This window comes from Oncorhynchus mykiss, chromosome 11, assembly GCF_013265735.2.
Source record: "Oncorhynchus mykiss isolate Arlee chromosome 11, USDA_OmykA_1.1, whole genome shotgun sequence".
Lineage (NCBI taxonomy): Eukaryota > Metazoa > Chordata > Actinopteri > Salmoniformes > Salmonidae > Oncorhynchus > Oncorhynchus mykiss.
Window position 1 is genome coordinate 51,873,279 of NC_048575.1, and position 20,594 is coordinate 51,893,872.

The following is a 20,594-nucleotide window of genomic DNA, read 5'->3' on the forward strand; positions in this document are numbered from 1 at the left end:
ATTGGATTGCCACAGGATAATCAGTGTTTATCAGTAGTGGATTTGAAGGGCCATGAGAAGATGACCCAAATCAATAAGAGATGGCCTATACTCTGACACACTGGTGGTCCAAAACAAGCAACCCTTGCTATACCCCCACTCATAATACAATATACACACTACCTCTACCATACACAGATCCAGACAAAGTCCACACGTACATGGACACAGAGATCGTCTCCCTGCCCTCGCAGTAGTTCAGATTTGCTTTTCAGATGTTCATAGTCAAGAATAACCTTTTTGTTATTGATTTAGTGTTCTACAGGCTATCCGTTGGAACATTAAAAGTACAAAACAACCCTAGACTATATCCTGACAATCATTAATACTGACACCTGTTGTACTAGCAAGGACACCTAATTGAGTTGCAGGATTTCAGCAAATTTGGTTCTAATTCACACATCTCTATCGGATCAGCGAGCCTATGTGCAAAAGGGCCACTGTATAGTTTGGACAGCCATTTTGTGAACTATTTGAGGGACAAAACTCGGGACTGTTGATTTCTTTCAATGCCCTTTTGAATCGCTTTTAGCATATATGTTTCAATGGGCTGAGCTGAGTAGTCCATAGCTTCAGATCTCGATGCCATGCAGGTCTTTTTGGTTATCATTTCCCAAACGGAGGTTTGACATTGAGGGCTACATAAGGTCCAAAGTAATGTCTGGCCACTAATTTACTTCTGGCTTCCAGCTGTGTCCCTGCCGCCTTCTGCCATGTCGAGGACGAAGCTAGTGGGTATCGGGCCGTTTCACCATCGCATGCATGATGGGCACCAAACTTGTCAATCCAACAATCCATTAATGTGAATGGTAAAAATATTTAAGTGACAATGTTTTTTGCGCAGCATTTAAGTTTATCAGAGTATACACTGCCACAGAAATACATTGAATAATAAAGCTGAAAATGAAAGTCTGCTGTTCTCGTCAGTATTATGTTACCCACAGAGGGGCTCATGAGGAATGAGCCTGTTTTTCTTTCGGTGCTGTTGTGGGGCATGGCTGGATGTGATGGCGATATGTGGTAGGGGTTGTATTTAACGCGTTGTCTGTCTGGAGGATCTCTCGCTACTCTTTGACCAGTTGGGAGTTTTTAGGGATCTTGGTCTTTTGCTTACTCAATCACTGCCCATCAAGTAGTTTCCTGGACGACGCATCGCTGCAATGGCACGGTAATCAGGTGTAAATGCAAGTGTGTTTGGGAGTGTGTACGAGATTGTGTGTCTCTCTGTCGGCGGGAGACTGGTGCCAAGCAGTTTTAACACAGGTCTGTAACAAAGGGATCACTTATGTGCTTTTCTTTTCCACCTTTTCCCTTCTCTTTAACAAGCACTTTCAACCTTCTCATGTCTCTGTCCAAGAAGACTTCATAGCTGTTTCCTGGAACAGGACATAGCTGTTTGTTTATTATCTATTTTGTTTTGTTGAATTTGCTTTAAAGAGAATTACATTGATGTAGAATTAAAGTAAAATACAATGGGCTATTTCCATCTATCATTTGCTAGCCGGAATAATTTCTAATGCAAAAGTTAATGATATGTAAACTGTATGGTGTAAAAAAATACATTAAAAAGGCATCTTGACACATTGCCAGGGTAGCTCAATCATGTTTAATGCGTGTACATTTTCAAAATTCAAGAAAACCTTTAGTTATTGTCTTGTATCGATGTATACTCATTGAATGCAAATTTGTGTAAATACACAACAGAAAACACAAACCCAAAAATCAAGGTAAAACTACTACTTCTGCTCTGAAATACTCATGCTCTTTGATGTGACAAATGAAGCTTTTTTTTGTTGATTTGTTTGAAAAAGAAGCGATTTTTAAACCCTGACAATTACTGGACTTCATAGATAGTTCACTGCACAGAAGTAAGAACAGGACATCTGTACCATAATAAGCAGCTGCAGACTCCAGAACGAGCTGAGGGCATGGTTAGCCGGCTCCACTGCCTGCTGTTTCAAACCAGACAAAGCTTATAGGCTTATTATTCATCTTAGGTATAGTTAAACAACACAAGGAACACTTGTAGCAAAACATTTGTCTGTTAGAAAGTATGGTAAGATACGCGTTGTTACTAAGCAATCATATGCAATTAGATATCAAAGTCCGTCTAGTCAAGAGGACCATACAAAGTTGATCCAAAAAGAAGACTGGTCATGTAGAAACAATGAATTTAGAATCCTGTTCAAAGTAAAGCTCAAGTGAAAAGCTCATGTGCATTGCTCTCTCGGAACACATTTTATTTAAACGGTACATGGGTTATTGAATGTTCGCAAGATTGACCGGCCATCGAAAAGCAAAAAACTACAGTATTGCATCTGGGACGATGAGATTTTGAGATTGGATTTCGAGTCTCCCTGCAACATAATTTCTCTCCCTACAACATCATTAGAAACACTTCTTTAAAAAATATAGACTTGGCTCTACCGGCCTATTATTCCCTTTTATCTATAAAAACTGGAACAACAATATTTACAACTTGATTTTAGTACTTATAAACAGTGTATCATAGATCCATAGGGTTTCCCTGCAAACGCTGCTCTGTTAAACAACCATTTCCATGAATACAGGTATCAGAAAGGACAGGATTGTCAAAGAAAATGTCCCCAGTGCAACAGTGTATGTGTTGGTAAATGGATCACGATTGCACTATATACAGGCGATGGGGTATGACTTGGTTTTCTGGTTGGTCGCCCCTCGATGGCGTAGCCATGTGCAGAGTGAACAGAGGCTCACGCAGCTCCTCTTCTAAGCCTCTCCTTATGTCACTCACACAGAAGACTGGTCCCATACCTGAAATACAGAGAGAGCCATAGAAGATCAACTCTACTCATGTGGGTCATTCCACCAATTAGGTTCCGTTTGAGTAGTGTAAACAAATCCAATTTTAACATTGTCATAAAGAGCACATTTTCAACTGAATAAAAATCAATATTTTTTTTATCTGTAAAAAAAAAAAATACTATTAAGTGCCTGTCAACAAAGCAGGTTTACAACTTAATCTATATCTGCCATGAATGGAAGCTTGTTGAGTGCAACAGTGAGGGGCAATAACCATTTGTTACATTTCTAGCCTATCTATGGGTAACAGGGTTGACGTTATGTTCGTCCCACTCAGTTTTCCACCCGAAAACACCAGGAAATGGCCAAAAACAGTAGAACCAACTCGTCTGCTTTTACACTATGATTTGACTATTAGATGTTCAATGTCTCTTTAAAAAAAAATATATAATAATGAATAGTTTCACCATATTAAAACGAGCGTTCAGTTCATGTAACAGGGTTGACCTTAAAATGAATCACTAATATAACATGATATAAATCATCTTCAGAATTGACTTCGTCAAATCAACAAAATAACTAGGGCTCTATGATGGTGAAAACGTGGAGAAATGTTGGGGTTAGGTGGGTTAAAATCTTCCTAGAAGTCAGTGTGTGCACAGATGGCCATGTTAAAATGCTGAGTTTTGGCACTTTAGCAAGTCTATATTCATATTTAAAAAATCTGATTTATTGAATTTTCCATGTCTATCTTAAAGGGCACTTCATTTAATATAACAAGCTTTTACAATTTATACATTTGTGCACAATATCTACTTAAAATATTAATGGGACGCAAAGGGCACTCATTTCGTGGAATGACCCATGTAGTAATGGACTGTAGTGTACCAAATTCACAATCAATCCTAACATTTTTGGCCAATTGATGTAATAGTGATGGAATTCCTAGTGTGGGTGTGTATGATTGTACCTTATTGACAGGGGTGAGCTGTGTGCGGCGGTCAGAGCCGGTGTGGAGACGTTGGTGGTCGTCAAACCTCCCAGGGGATCTCTCTCTGCGGCTGTCTAGTCTGGGGCCTGGGGACTTCTCTCTGTCCAGGGGGCGTGCCGGGGACTTGTCCCGCCGGAACTCGGTTCGGCCCTCACGGTAGCGGTGTGGTGTGCTGGGCTCACGGTGAAGCCCCTCATGGCTGCCAGGGCCTGAGGCCAGACGCTTGGAGATGTGCTCTGTGTATGTGGGTGGACCTCTCTTACTGGGGCTGCTGTAGAGATGAGCAGAAGACAAATAAATGTATGGAGACAAATAAGCTGCTGTTGTTTCAGCTCAAATTAGAGAAAAGTCAGGGATAAAATCATTACCATGCAGATTTGGGCTTTAATCGACAAAATAACAATGGCTGCGATACACTGAGCGAACAAAAAAAATAAGAACACCTCGCTAATATTGAGTTGCACCCATTTGCCCTCAGAACAGCCTCAATTCGTCAGGGCATGGACTCTACAAAGTGTCAAGCGTTCCACAGGGATGCTGGCCCATGTTCACTCCAATGCTTCCCACAGTTGTGTCAAGTTGGATGTCCTTTGTGTGGTGGACCATTCTTGATACACACGGGAAACTGTTGAGCGTGAAAAATCCAGCAGCATTGCAGTTCTTGACAAAAACTGGTACGCCAGGCACTTACTACCATACCCCATTCAAAGGCACTTCAGTCTTTTGTCTTGCCCTCTGAATGGCACACGTACACAATCCATGTCTCAAGGATTAAAAATACTTCTTTAACCTGTCTCCTCCCCTTCATCTACACTGATTGTAGTGGATTTAAGTGACATCAGTAAGGGATCATAGCTTTCACCATGTCAGTCTTTCATGGACAGAGCATGTGTTCTTAATGTTTTGTACACTCGGTGTATATTTGGCTTCCAAGCTTTGCTAACAGCAATGCAAACTCAGAACAGTAGGTGGCACTGAAGCCCCTTTCAACATTTAGCACAAGACTTGTGACGCAGTGTATCTAGTATTCTAGTTTCCTTTGTTTACTTGTATGTGCATCTACTACCGTTCACCATAGATTTAGTTAATGGTACAGTAGTTCCGGTCCATTAGCTAAAGGTTTGGGGTCTAGAACATGACAGAGAGCGCTCACCCGCGGCTGGAGCCGGTCCTCTGCAGCTCCCCAGACTCCCTGACCAAGTTGCCCTTGCAGCAGATAACCCGCAGCTTGTTCTGATAGGACGAGGCCAGGTAGATGGCCCCGGAGGAGATTGCTGGACCCAGGTAACGGGGGTTAGGGATGTCCAGATGGGCTAGAACTGGAGGGCTACACACAGGTACACAGACACAAGCCTCATTTATACCTGGTTCTAACATGCTTCCTTTGTCTTGATCTTATCCACATTGTGATTGTGCCCACGTTGTAGCTGTTGCATCTACACATGGTAGTAACATGTGTCTCTCTTGTGTCCACTGTGTCCAGATATGCTGTTCCCTCCCTGTATGCAAATCATTTGACAGATATTCTTTCAAAATAATATTTGTATTTATTTGACATGAAAATACATCCCCTCATGAATGGTCTACCATATTACCAGTTAGACAGATTTGGACAGCAATGATTAAAAAAATGATCAATTCAAAATGAGAGACTACAAGGACAAAACCCTTGATGCTGCAATGATAATGAAAATATTTCATAAACCAAGAGAGGAATTGCTAAAAACTCAACCAAAGAAGAAAAACAACGCAACTGTCTTTTGCACCAAGTACACCGAGTGTTTGGAGAAAATGAAAGCAATCCTGATAAAGAACTGGCATATTCTACAATCGCACACCTCTTCAAGGAACCCCTACTAGTGGTCTATAAGTGTGATCGCAATATTGGAGATCTGACCTGCCCCCTGAGCCCACTCAAACACTCTTGACACCCATTCCAAATGGGAACTACAAATGTGGCTCATGTGCACAGTGCAATAGCACTATAAAAACATCCTTCTTCAGACACCCACATGCAGGTTGAGAAATCCCTGTTAGGGGTATCTCATCACCTGTTCATGTGGGAAAGCCTACGTAGGACAAACGAAAAGACAATTAAAACAACGCATGGCTGAACACGTCAGCTCAATCAGGTGTAAGAACATTGACTATCCAGTAGCAGCTCACAATGTTGAAGCTAACCATCCCATCTCCTCCCTCAAATACACAGGAGTTGAGCATGTTGCTCTACAAAGGAGAGGTAACATCGAGATCCTACTACTATAAAAGGGAGGCTTACTGGATATATCCTATCTAAAAACATTGACCCCTAGTGGTCTGAATATTGACTTTGATCTCAGGCCCTTATGAACAATTCTCTCTTTTATGAACAAGTCTTATACATTGATATATTCTTTCTACAGCCTGTCAGCGTACACCCAATATGTTCCCTCTGTTGATGATGCTAATTATGCATTATGGTTGGACCAAAAGATCACATGTAACAAATGAAATGAAATAGGAAACTTAAATATGTGAAAGTGAATTAAATAATGTATGTTGAAGCTAATATTATGTACAATATTACATTGTTTCCATATGATAACAATAGCCTAATATATTAAATATTTTTTTAACAGTTTCACTCAATTCCTTCTAAGTGACTTAATCATTATGACACACCCCTCACCATTGTCATTGGTTGCACTAATTGCACTGTTTGTCTACATAACCTGGTTAAAGAGTTAATGACATTACCCTGAAAAAGGCACAGTGATGCTGAAAGGTTGGTGATTTTCCCAATAAATGACTGGGAGTTTATATATGGAGTGTGACACGTTTTTTTTTTATATAGCTTTAAGACGCATATTGATGCCATAAGGTAATGGTGTGACTTGTCAATGATTTTAGAGGACAAGATAATGATGGTTTAAATGATTTGACTGTCCAGGTCTGTCTACACTTGTAAGATATCCAAACACAATGTTTTTCTGACTACCTCCGGATGTGGTCAGAAAGATCACAATCCGATCACAATGTGTCTTAATCGTTTACATCTGTCTGAAAATGTGGGCACAATCAGAATGTTGACAAGATCAGGACAAAGGACGCATTGTTAGAACCAGGTATAAACAGGGCTATAAATGCAGGGTTAGGACCAAGGCCTAGATTCAATCAGCTAGAGCATTAATCAGCGTTAAACAGCGTTAGCCGAGATCTGCATAAAATATGTTTTTGCGGTGTTGGACGTGTAACTGCTGTATGACCTGGCAAATGCCGTAGGTGAGTGGCTTCTTGTGTGTCACAAAACACTCCTTTCATTATTATTATTCCTACTGCGTTAAGGCATCTCGGCTACGCGAAGCGAACCTATGTGCGCACATACTCCCTAAAGACCTTCGCTTGAAAAACGATAAACGGCAATATTACGGTTTGTCCCTTTTGAGCCATTGTAGCACCAACATAGCAAGAAACACTTCCTCTAAATAGTCAGAATTTAATTTAGATGTTTCTGCCAAGGAGGTCTTTGTCGCGCAATTTTAACTAAGATAACTAATGTTTGGTTCAGTATTTTTAAGTGAAAAAATGGGCTTGAAAACTTGTCTTCTCTTGACAACAAACACTTCATGTTTAGGAGTAGCACTGTTATGACAACAAACACTCCTACTCGGAGTGGTACTGTTGACCAATCACCGACGAAGGGGTGTAGACTTCGGCTACTAAAGTCTTTGCACGAACAGCTCCCCAAAGACCAAAATGAACAAAAACGTCACAAAATGTTGTCATAACGCAGAAACTGTTTAGCTTTTAAAAGTAAAAAATGACACTAGGAAGTATAGGCTCAATTGATTTTAGATATAAATGTCAAACCATTGTTAGGCTAATGTATGTTTTCATGTTCATTTGGATGGGGGGGATTTATAGCCATTTACATCAGTATTATTTGAGTGTCTGAACTTTTTAAGTTTACTGTATGCTTCCCAGTAGAAACAGTTTGCGCATATATCATGGAAACATTTTTGTACGTTTTTAGTTTTTTGGCAGGGTTTTTTCCTGGTATTCATGCAGCAAAAAAAAAATATTCAGTCAAAATTCGGTAGCCGAAGTCGATGCCCCTTCGTCAGTGATTGGTCAACAGTACTACTCCTAGTAGGAGTAGTAACATGATGTTTGTCATTCAACACGACGACTAGTTTTGTTGCACATGAGAAATACTGCACCAAACTGCTTAGCCAAGTGTAAAACTGTGATTAAAAACCTCCTTGGCAAAAACGTCAAAATGAATGACAGATTTCTTGATTTATCTTAGATTAATTCTGACTATTTTGAGGAAGTGTTCAAAACTCATTTTATTTGTCACATGCTTCATAAACAACTGGTGTAGACTAACAGTGAAATTATAACTTGGTACTTATGGGTCCTTTTCCAACAATGCAGAGTTAAAGATATTTTCAAATGAAAGCAGTAACACAAATAAATACACAGTGAATAACGTGTAAAAATACAGGGAGTACCAGTACAGAGTCAATGTGCAGGGATACGAGGTAATTGAGGTAGCGATGTACATATAGGTAGGGGTAAAGTGACTAGGCAACAAGATGGAAAATTGACAGTAGCAGCAGTGTGTGTGTGTGTGTGTGTGTGTGTGTGTGTGTATTTGAGGTCTAAATACAGTATGTGTCCGTGTGTGGGTCCAGTGTGTTTGCATAGGGTCAGTGCAAAAAACGTTCAATGCAGGTAGTCAAGAGTAGTAATTTGATTAGCTATTAGCAGTCATATGGCTTGGGGGTAGAAGCGGTTCAGGGTCCTGTGGGACGTTCTCACCACCCTCTGTTGCGCCTTGCAGTCGGGTTTCTTTCAGTTACTGTACCAAGCGGTGATGCAGCTAGTCAATATGCTCTCAATGATGCAGATGTAGAACTTTAAGGATTTGAGGGCCCATGTCAAATCTTTTCAGCATCCTGAGGGGAAAGTGGTGGTGCCAGTCTTCACTACTGTGTGGTTGTGTGTGTGGACCATGTTAATTTCTTAGTGATGTGGACACCGAGGAACTTGACGCTCTCGACCCGCTCCACTAAAGCCCAATCGATGTGAATGAGGTCATAATCACCCCTCCGTTTCCTGTAGTCCACAATCAGCTCCTTTGTCTTGCTGACATTGAGGGAGAGGTTGTTGTCTTGGCTGCCAGGTCTCTGACCACCTCCCTATAGACTGCCTCATTGTCAGTGTTCTGGCTATGAGGTTGCTACAGGGGCTCAAGAGGGACAAACAACAGTAATATTGCAGAATTTTCTCTCTCTTTTTTTGAAATGAAGGTCATTAGGGAGTATGAGCGCAAAGACGGCTGCTTCGGCTGCATGAACTTCTAACTCGGCTGCATGGGGGTTTGTCAGATTATAGTCGGGTGTGGTTTTGTTTCATCCAATGGCAGTGTCCACGATAAGATAAAGATGCTAACATGGGACGAATGTCATTAAAACATTGTTTGTTTGGTTGACAAGATGAACTCTGCTCATTAGTCAGTCATGCGCGGCGGACCCTCAAGACTTCTGCAAATTTCATCTTTTGTCGCCTCGAGCTGCAAGCCAACTGCTTGTGTTTTTAAGGACGCTACCCTACTACCATTGAAGTCTGAGACCTTTGCCGCTTACGGCGGCTCGTGTGTAAGAGCCCTTGACCTGCAGTCAATTGACCAACTTACCCTCTACTGTCCTCATGGGTCAACTGTTCTTAATATTTTTTGTTATTTCAGAATTAAGTATCACTTATACAGTGCATTCGGAAAGTATTCAGACCCCTTGACTTTTTCCACAGTTTGTTACAGCCTTTTTCTCAAATTGATTGATGAAAAAAATAAATATGTAATCTACACACAATACCCCATACTGACAAAGCGAAAACAGGCTTTAAGAAAATGTTGCACAAAAAATAATAAAATACCTTATTTACATAAGTATTCAGAGCCTTTTCTATGATACTCTAATTGAGCTCAGGTGTATCCTGTTTCCATTGATCATCCTTGAGATGTTTCTACAACTTTATTGGAGTCCACATGTGGTAAATTCAATTGCTTAGACATGATTTGGTAAGGCAAACACCTGTGTGTCTATATAAGGTCCCACAGTTGACAGTGCATGTCAGAGCAAAAACCAAGCCATGAGGTTGAAGGAATTGTCCATAGAGCTCCGAGACAGGTTTGTGTCGAGGCACAGATCTAGGGAAGGGTACCAAAACATGTCTCCAGCAGTACAGAGAGATCTTTGATGAAAACCTGCTCAGGACCTCAGACTGGGCCGAAGGTTCCCCTTCCAACAGGACAATGACCCTAAAGCACACAGCCAAGACAAAGCAGGAATGATTTCGGTACAATGTCCTTGTGTGGCCCAGCCAGAGCCTGGATTTGAACCCAATCAAACATCTCTGGAGTGACCTGAAAATAACTATGCAGCGACGCTCCCTATCCAACCTGACAAAGCTTGAGAGGATCTGCAGAGAAGAATGGGAGAAACTCTCCAAATACAGGTTTGCCAAGCATGTAGCATCATACCCAAGAAGACTCAAGGCTGTAATAACTGCCAAAGGTGCTTCAAGGTATTGAGTAAAGTGTCTGAATACTTATGTTTTTGTGGTTTTTTTTTAACCTGTTTTTGCTTTGTCATTATGGAGTATGGTGTGTAGCTTGATGAGGGGGGGAAAACATTTTAATCCATTTTAGAATAAGGCTCTAACGTAACAAAATGTGGAAAGGGTCTGAATACATTCCGAATGAACTGTGTGTATTAAAGTAGTAAAAGTGAAGTATTTGGTTCCATAGTCATAGAACACAATGACTACATCAAGCTTGTGACTCATTTGTTGGCTGCATTTGCTGTTTGCTTGGGTTGTGTTTCAGATTATTTTGTGCCCAATAAACATTAGTGTTAAATAATGTATTATGTCATTTTGGGGTAACATTTATTGTAAATAAGAATAGAACACTTCTACATTAATGTGAATGCTACAATGATTACGGAATCGTGAATAATAATAACAAATATCATACACCCCCAAAAATGTTAACCTCCCTTGTTATTGTAGTAGTGAGAGGTTAGCATGTCTTGGGGGTATGATATTTGTGCGTCTAACTTTCTCACTCATCATTATTCACAATTCATTCAGGATTATCCGTAATCATGGTAGCATCCACATGAATGTATAAGTGTTGAGAAACATATTCTATTCTTATTTCCAATAAAAATGCCTCCAAAATGACACAACCCATCTGTGTGAGGTGTTTACTTTCATTGCAAAGTAGATTTAACAAGAAGAGCTGTATGACCCTGATTTAGCCCACTGCAGTCAAAGGTTAAAAGGTTAACGCAAGCCGCTTGTGGATTTGACAGCTCCAGTTCCACCTCTGACACTGCCAAAACAACCGATGCGGATGTCAATCTGATTTCATCTAGCCCCAAGTCTGGAGCAACAATACCCATCAGTCAATTCTGAGAGTTGAGAGGAATTAATAACATCATGCTAAAATCAATCATGTCTGCCATTTAGCACAATGGATGAATAGAAAATGAAAATCAGACATGGGGGGGGGCGTTATTGGAGATCACTTCTCTATTATTGTGTGTGTTATTCTCAATTTGTGGCATTGATTGTGGTCGCATAGGCCTACTCGGACAAATACTGAAGCGTTTGTCATGTGCAAGTTCTTATTGTGTGAGTTTGTGTTTCGGTCGTTTTTTCTTTACCCAAGAGCAGCATGTCCCTGAACCTCGATCACATCCAAGGAGTTAAAGTATGTCACAAACAGGTAGGGCTCTCTGTAAGCTGTTCAAGACAGATAAGGAAAGGGTTACGTTACAAAAGTCACGAAATACGCTACTGGTACTCAGATTCACATTTCTAGCAATGTTCCACAACGCATACCACTTTGTTAGAACTGTACTATGTGAAGATACTAATACTGTATACTATACACACCAAAGGCCAGGGGCAGACGACTCCATTTGATTTCTTCAGTGCGGCTCCTTCGTCCGTATGCGTCCACAAACACTCCAAACTCTGTGACAGAACAATAGTCCTTAACTACTGTGTCGATGAATGTACCTTGGAATGTTTTACAATCATTCTGTGGTTGTGTGGGGGCAATACAACACAATGTTATGTGATATGTACAGTAAAACAGGTAATACAATATCACCACGGTAAGATGAATTTATTGCAATTGCAAATGTCAAGACAGATCTCACCATGGAAGCAGAGCAGGTACTCCTCCTTCTGCAGAGTGCTGGTGACCTGCATTATGGAGATGGGGAAGCTATGGGAGGAGGAAGCAAACACCGCCGAGGCCAACGACATGTCCTTCTTATCCAGGAACTCTACAGGGGCGACACAGTGTATAACACGCTCTCTGTCACAGATAGGGTGGTAGGTAACCTAGTGGTTAAGAGCGTTGGGCCTGTAACTGAAAGGTCACTGGTTCTAACCCCGAGCCGAATAGGTGAACAATCTGTTGATGTGCCCTTGAGCAAGGCACTTAACCCTATGCGTTTAGGGTTGCATGAGCGTTCATGCAAGTTGTTCTGGATAAGCGCATATGCGGAATGACTAAAATGTAAATATAGAATCAGCATTAGAATAACCATGGAAAGGATTTAGTGGCATCAACCTTTTTAACACGTGAATAGTGGAGTGGCTTATTTACATGTAGCATTTTTGGATTGGTCACAGTTCATTTTCTGGTACTCATGAGTTCCAGTGGGTTTACTGAGAGGAACGACCAACAACGAAAGCCACTAACCCTCCAGGACATACTGCTTCATCTCAATCTCATAGAATTTGTTGGTGCCGATGATGATGCTGTAGCTGGTCAGGTGGATGCAGCTGCAGGGCTCCAGAGTCTCTATCTCCTGATGGAGGGGTGGTGGAAGGAGGTTGTTAGAGAACTAGCGAGGGAAAACAGCTGCTGGACTGATAGGAGGAACAGACATTTCTTCAGTTGCTGTTCAATATAAATGAGGTGCATGTCTAGTCACTGTGAGCTGTCTTGTGGGTCAATTTAATTTCCTCTGTAACCAGAAAGTGATGTGTTTATCGTTCCATCTGATCATTTGTTTCAACTTTCAGGTGATACTCACCTTGCGAATGCAGAACTTGTTGAGATTGTCATTGTAACGCAGAATTGTAATCTTGTTAGGCATTGCTGCACAGATACAAGGCCCATTATCTATCTGTAGACAGACACATCCACAAAGTCATTGACAGTTATGATAAGGGATAAGCATTTCTTTGGTCAAAGGATGACCAATTGAATCAATGCCCGCAACCCCTAAGAAACCACTAGACTTACTCTGCCTGCAGAGAAGAGGTGGCAGCCCTTGACCGTCTCAAAGATAAATGGTTCCAGTTCAGACTGGGCAGGCAGGTGGGACTGGGCCAGAGACTGCTTCACCTTTTTAATCTCCACCAGACACAGCGCCCTCTCATCCCCTACAGGCCAAACACAGACATTACCCCTCCCTTCAATTCAGTCGGACTGACAAATAAATGAGACAGTCGACGATGTACTGTATATATGTGCTGTTATCACTGATTGAGTCAAGTCGGCTTTCATACCAACAATCATCAGCAGCTTCTCATGCTCCTTCATGATGTGGATCTGGAAGACGGAGCCCAGGCCAGGGATGTGGGTCAGGGAGTTTTTGATTACATTCAGGGCGTACAGACCCTCCTCAGAGCCCACTAACACTATCTGTGAGAGGGGAAAGAGCACACATCACTGGTAGTGTACAGTACACTGTGGGACTACATGAAGTGCATATGTTATCAACACACGTAAAAGTGGTAAGGCGGAAGAGAAAAACTATCAACCCATACACTCAAAAGTCTAGTTTACTCTTCATTATATTACCTGGTCTGTGAGGGGGAGAGTACAGTTGATGTCAAGCCTGTCATCTCCCTCCAGCTTCAGCAAAGAGTTCCCAAGCAGTTTCTGGTGGACGGGAGACAGAAACACAGGAGTCAGGAGGCTCACAGGTTCAGTGTGGTGGGAGAGGCACAGTCGGGAAGCTGTCAGGCTTGGTATAGGAACAGAAAGTGGGTTTATATTAAGGTAGTTGGGTGGGTGCAGAAACAGGGTAATCAGGCAGAGTGAACGGGGGGGGGGGGGGGGTAGAGAGACTCCACAAAAGGGGTGTCAAACTCATTCCACGGAGGGCTGAGTTTCTGTGGCTTTTTGTTTTTTCCAATCTACTAAGGACCTAGACAACCAGGTGAGGGGAGTTGGAGTTCCTTACTAATTAGCGACCTTAATTCATCAACCAAGGACAAGGATGGAGCGAAAACCCACGGACATCCGGCCCTCCGTGAAATGAGTTAGACACGGGCTCTACGTGGTAAGAAGTGAAAGCTGACAGTACTACCAAACAGACCACTTGTCCTGGCTACAGGAAGGCCTATTGTGTGCATAGGGCTGGTTATATCACTGTAATAGGCTCTGTGATGAGTATGTTCACTCATCATGAAAGTTGAACACCTCGCAAAACATGACATTTGAGTAAAGAAATATACAGCTAAAAATGCTATCCAAGGATCTGATCACAATACATCAAATCAAAGATATTGAACAAAAGATAGTTGCCAGGTGCTACAACAGTCAGACAATCACTCACAGTCAACACAACTTCGATAAGACAATAGAGGAAAGGATGGTGGGGACAACCAGCGTGTGGTCACAGCGTGAGGTGAACAGCAGGAAGATGACCACGCGCTCAAGACAAACATGCACAGCATTATTCTGTTTTGTCATTGTAAATGTTGTACTGTAATCGTAAATGTATTATCATTGTAATTGCGTGTATAAAGTGCCTGTGTGTCTGGTATCAACAGGAAAGCAGACAAAAGTAGCCTCGTTAGACTCTTTACCTGGACCAGAGGAGACAGAACCATCTGTGTTTTGGACACAGCAGCCTATGGCAAGTGAAACCCCATGGAGCAGGCAGAATAGAGCAAATCAACAAAACATGCCCACATACAGGGACATACAGTATGACATGATGAAAAAGCAACAAACAGGAATGAGAGAGAGAGAGAGAGAGAGAAAGTGAGAGAGAGAGAAGAAGAGGGACAATTAACGCCACATATAAGAGACATCATGGATTATTTATAAAACTTTACTACTGCAGTAAATTATTAAAAAACAAAACAATTCACAATTATTTATACAGATTTAATGGATGGATGCATTATACTCAGGGTCCTATCAAGCATACAAGTATGCTGTAGCGAAGAAGAAATCTGATGGTAAATGTAAAGTATAACCCTCATACAGTAAAAATACTGTTTTAACCTTTGATGAGTCAGACCTCAGGCATCCAAACAGAGAAACTACCTTAAAAGACAATAGCCAGGGAATCAGGTCTATATTTCCACCTGGTATTATTGACAGATATATAGTGTAGGTGAAAGCTGAATGAGGACCGACACTTTCCACCATTTACCAAACTCTTATAGTAAACGATGAGTTCTCTCTTGTTCCTGAGTGAGCCCTGTCATTAACTGTTGAGAGTTGAGCACAACCAGGATGTGGACATGAAGTTAGGGTTAGGGTTGAACTGGGATGTAGACATGAAGCTAGGGTTAGAGTTGAACTGGGATGTGGACATGAAGTTAGGGTTAGAGTTGAACTGGGATGTGGACATGAAGCTAGGGTTAGGGTTTATGTTGTGGCTGTGGTTGAGGATAGGGTTAGGGTTGAACTGGGATGTGGACATGAAGTTAGGGTTAGAGTTGAACTGGGATGTGAACATGAAGTTAGGGTTAGAGTTGAACTGGGATGTAGACATGAAGCTAGGGTTAGAGTTTAACTGGGATGTAGACATGAAGCTAGGGTTAGAGTTGAACTGGGATGTAGACATGAAGTTAGGGTTAGGGTTGAACTAGGATGTGGACATGAAGTTAGGGTTAGAGTTGAACTGGGATGTAGACATGAAGTTAGGGTTAGGGTTGAACTGGGATGTGGACATGAAGTTAGGGTTAGGGTTGAACTGGGATGTAGACATGAAGTTAGGGTTATTGTTAGTGTTAAGGTTAGGGCTAGGCAGTGGGGTAAAGTACTTAAGTAAAACTACTTTAAAGTACTACTTAATTGTACTGAATAAAAATATAAACACAACATGTAAAGTGTTGGTTCCATGTTTCATGAGCTGAAGTAAAAGATCCCAGAAATGTTCCATATGCACAGTAAGCATATTTCTCTCAAATTTAGTTCACAAATTTTCCTCCCTGTTAGTTAGCATTTCCCCTTTGTCAAGATTATCCATCCACCTGACAGGTGTGGCATATCAAGAAGCTGATTAAACAGCATGATCATCACACAGGTGCACCTTGTGCTGCGGACAATAATAGGTCACTCCAAAATGTGCAGTTTTGTCACACAACACAATGTCACAGATGTATCAAGTTTTGTGGGGAAATGCCGTTGCCATGCTGACTGCAGGAATGTCCACCAGAGCTTTCTCTACCATAAGCCGCCTCCAACGTCATTTTAGAGAATTTGGCAGATTGTCCAACCGGCCTCACAACCGCAGACTACGTGTATGGCATATTTGGGCTAGCAGTTTGCTGATGTCAACGTTGTGAACAGAGTGCCCCAGGGTGGCGGTGGGGTTATGTTATGGGCAGGAATAAGCTACAGACAACGAACACAATTTAACTTTATCGATGGTAATTTAAACGCACAGAGATACCATGACAAGATCCTGAGGCACATTGTCGTTGTCATTCATCCGATAGCATCACTTCATGTTTCAGCATGATAATGCACGGACCCATGTCGCAAGGATCTGTACACAATTCCTGGAAACTGAAAATGTCATGGCCTGTATACTCACCAGACATATCACCAATTGAACATGTTTTGGATGCTCTGGATTGACGTGTATGACAGCATGTTCCAGTTCCTGCCAATATCCAGCAACTTCGCACAGCCATTGAAGAGGAGTGGGACAACATTCCACAGGCCACAATCAACAGCCTGATCAACTCTATGCGAAGGAGATGTGCCACGCTGAGTGAGGCAAATGGTGGTCACACATGTTTTCTGATCCACTCCCCAACCTTTAAGGTATCTGTGACCATCAGGTGCATATCTGTATTCCCAGTCATGTGAAATCCATAGACTAGGGCCTAATGAACTTATTTCAATTGGCTGATTTCCTTATACTGCATGAATTGTAACTCAGTGACAACTTTGGAATTGTTGAATGTTGCATTTATATTTTTGTTCGGTACAGTTTTTGGGGGTATCTGTACTCTACTGTACTATTTATAGTTTTGACAACTTTTACTTTTACTTCACTACATTCCTAAAGAAAATAACAAACTTTTTACTCCATACATTTTCGCTGACACCCAAAAGTACTTGTTACATTTTGAGTTCTTAGCAGGAGAGAAACATTTTCCAATTCAGGCACTTATCAAGACATCATCCCTGGTCATCCCTATTGCCTCTGATCTGGCAGACTCACTAAACACAAATGCTTCGTTTGTAGTGTTGGAGTGTGCCCTTGGCTATCCATAAATTAAAAAAAACAAGAAAATGGTGCCTTCTGGTTTGCTTAAACCAGTTAAATGTAACTAAATGTATTCGAAAAGTAATTATGTATCATAAGAGAGCCATAAAAAACAACTAGTAATGCTGCATATTCAATGAAAGGTTAAAATCTCACCTTTCTGGTAAAAATAGTTCTCAGTTGCTGAGGTGTAGTCACTTTTGAGGACACAAGCTCAGCACAGTACAAATATGATTAAAAAAAATAGGCAAATATTAAATATTTTATACAATGTATTAGTATTCAACAAAACTGTATGAATAAGGCTTGACATGACTTATCTGGTTTCTAAATATAGCATGATCAAATTATGAAAAGACTAACTACAAGACTTCACTTTCCTTATAACTGTACAATACATATTTGTATGTTTAGGGTTAGAGAAAATGTGCATATTTTCTAAAGTGAGACATTCGTTGTGAACAGAGCTCTAGCATGACTTCCTGAACTCATTAGGAACTCTCCTTTCATCTCATATTAATCTTGTCCATCTATGACAAACAGAAAGTGTTTTTTGTTTAAAATCTAATCATTATTTTGATTAATGGCTATAAATCGATCTACCGTAATGACATCCCTCTCTCCTGCTGCACTATGATGTAATGACTGCAGGCATGTGTTTTGTCAGTGGCTGTGATGTAGGGTTCAGCAAGGAGTTGATGGACAGTCGAAAGAGCGAATGAAATGGTTGTAGGGACATCCATCCCAGCTTCTAGTGTCGGTCAGAGGAGGTACCAAGAGGATTTATAAGGAATTTTAATTATTTATACTTCTACTTTTGATACTTAAGTATATTTTAGCAATAACGTTTACTTTTAATACTTAAGTATATTTAAAACCAAATACTTTTAGACACTTCTACAAGTAGAATTTTACTGGGTGATTTTTACTTGAGTCATTTTCTATCAAGGTATCTTTACTTTTACTCAAGTATGACAATTGGGTACTTATTCTACTACTGGGGCTAGGGTAAGGTTTAGGGTTAGGGTTAGGGTAAGGTTTAGGGTTAGGGTTAGGGTTAGGGTAAGGTTTAGGGTTGTATGTATGTGTGTCAGTAAGTAATTATACTAATTTAACTCCATAGTGGTGAGTACTGTGGTACTCACTGCATCTGCCTCAGCCTTCTCCCGAGATGCTCGCCCCCCTGCCACCACAGACTCCAGCACGGCCACCCAACGCTGCTTGTCTGGGAAACTGGGAGCCATGAAGTACAGAGTCTGTCCGGGCCAGCACGACGTGTGGGGGTGGGACTCCAGCTTCAGCACATACGGCACATCTACACACATCACAGCACAGTGAGGGAACGAGGGGAACAGTTCTTTCCTTCGCACAGATCATGATACTACTAAGAAGTCAATAAGTCGGACCCAAGTTTGTGGGTACCTGACTTTGCGGTGTTGGGCAGCTCAGACGCCCCGACAGCCCCGTGCACCATCACCTCTCCATCAGACAGACACAGCTCAAACTCATCCAGTGGCTTTACTGAGTCTGAACAACACAAACAATCAAAAATCAACATTCACTAAGAAATACACAGACTAAAAGGCACCAACTGGCAGCAATCAAGAACACTGTAAGCTAAATGAAATGAGAATGAATTGTTACCAAAAAAATGTAAATAGTTCAACCTATTTCATAATCATATGTACTGTAGGGACAGGAAATGGAGTGAGACCTTCTCTGGGCTCTGTTTCATAGATGGTCACCTTGGTCCCATCCAGCACCACATACTTCCTCTCCCAGCCCTGGCCACGCTTCCCATTCCTACAGAACAAACATGTCTGTCACTGGGCCAGCAGCATAGACTATCACAGAGATAGTCAATGCCTAGAACAGATGAGGATAATACTGTAGCCTACAACTATACTTTAGTATGAAATAAACATCTCAGATCAAATCAAATACAGTGAGAGGGATTAGCAATCAGTCTAAATGCAGTCAACTTGAAGGGTAAGCAGACAGTCCGTGTTGATCTATAGCATAGTCCTATTAGTCAAATTTGTTTCACAGTAGTAGTGGGCATGAAGTCCACACACCAAAATGAACAGACCCACCTGGGCTGCTTCATCCACCCCTCCAGGCGAACATGTCCGCTGGCCTCTTTCAGCTGCAAGCCAGGGGAGCTGCCCTTGTCCCGGCACAGCGCCTCAGCCATGTGCAGGGCACAGTCCCCAGGCAGGCCGCACGTGGCAGGAAGGCAGGGGGAGCATTTTGGATGGCACAAAGCATGACATTCTGAAGGAGAGAAGAAAACTGTTCAAACTAGGAATGCCAGAATCACAGTACTGTATGAGCCACCCTTCTGAAAAAGCCTTGCTCAACAGAAATGTGCCTGATCATTGTGATGGGGAGAGGATGGTTGAAACGTAACATACCGACACAGGTGGCTGCCTGGCGACCAAAGTGCACGGTATCCAGGCACACAGTACACTTGGCAGCCCTCATGTTGAGTCCCACGGTGAAGCGGTGAGGGGTGTTGTGGTGAACGCTCTCCCTCTGCCTCCCCCTCTCCCTGTCCCTCTGACTGTCCTTCATGCGATGGCCATACTCTGAACACAGCCAGGAAAGACAGTGAGGAGGGACGGTCTCTATAGCAACCACAATTATCGTTGTTTTTTTTTTTAACAAGGGAAAAATCCAGTGCACCGTGTCATGACAGTTGTGCAAGTGAGGCAACGGAAAGGAAGCATCACCAACATAATGTGAAAACGTTAAAGAGGATCTGAAATGAAAAGGTAAATCATATTGATCCCAACATTCACCATTGATCAGACCTGTGATCAGTTCATAACTGGAACTTAACACATGCATCCAGGAATCTTCTCATTGAGGGAACAGGATGAATATGTTCCAACCAGTGGAGGCTGTTGAGGGGAGGACAGCTCATAAGAATGGCTGGAGCGGCGTGAATGGAATGGCATTAACCACATAGAAACCAAGTGTTTGATATATTTGAAAACATTCCACTGATTCCGCTCCAGCCATTACCACGAGCCCGTCCTCCCCAATTAAGGTGCCACCAACCTCCTGTGGTTTCTACATTGCGGAATAAGGTGAAAAGCTGAAAAGAAAACCCCCCTCTGTAAGGTGTGCAGGTCTGGGTTGCAGTGGTTCAAGGTGCAGGGCAGATAGCTGCCTGAGAGTCAATGGATTGGAGTGTAGGCAAACAGAAGTAAAGGCAATTGCTTCAGATTTCCAAAGCTGTG

The 20,594-nt window shown here is 41.8% G+C and overlaps 1 protein-coding gene across 5 annotated transcripts in view; it reads right to left on the reverse strand.

The window, feature by feature from the left end:
• Positions 1–1,626: 1,626 nt before the first annotated feature.
• LOC110535055 (citron rho-interacting kinase) overlaps positions 1,627–20,594 on the reverse strand; it is a 55,832-nt gene continuing 36,864 nt past the window's right edge. For all 5 annotated transcript variants that reach the window (XM_036935731.1, XM_036935732.1, XM_036935730.1 and 2 more), the window contains 16 exons: positions 19,764–19,937; positions 19,443–19,623; positions 19,064–19,152; positions 18,772–18,876; positions 18,495–18,664; positions 13,689–13,769; positions 13,394–13,529; positions 13,128–13,267; positions 12,916–13,008; positions 12,579–12,687; positions 12,028–12,156; positions 11,759–11,839; positions 11,527–11,605; positions 4,965–5,138; positions 3,791–4,082; positions 1,627–2,832 (listed from right to left, as the gene is read on the reverse strand). In XM_036935731.1, coding sequence (XP_036791626.1) covers positions 2,809–2,832; positions 3,791–4,082; positions 4,965–5,138; positions 11,527–11,605; positions 11,759–11,839; positions 12,028–12,156; positions 12,579–12,687; positions 12,916–13,008; positions 13,128–13,267; positions 13,394–13,529; positions 13,689–13,769; positions 18,495–18,664; positions 18,772–18,876; positions 19,064–19,152; positions 19,443–19,623; positions 19,764–19,937 — 2,057 coding nt within the window. In that variant the 3' untranslated portion in view covers positions 1,627–2,808. The remainder of the gene's footprint in view (positions 2,833–3,790; positions 4,083–4,964; positions 5,139–11,526; positions 11,606–11,758; positions 11,840–12,027; positions 12,157–12,578; positions 12,688–12,915; positions 13,009–13,127; positions 13,268–13,393; positions 13,530–13,688; positions 13,770–18,494; positions 18,665–18,771; positions 18,877–19,063; positions 19,153–19,442; positions 19,624–19,763; positions 19,938–20,594) is intronic.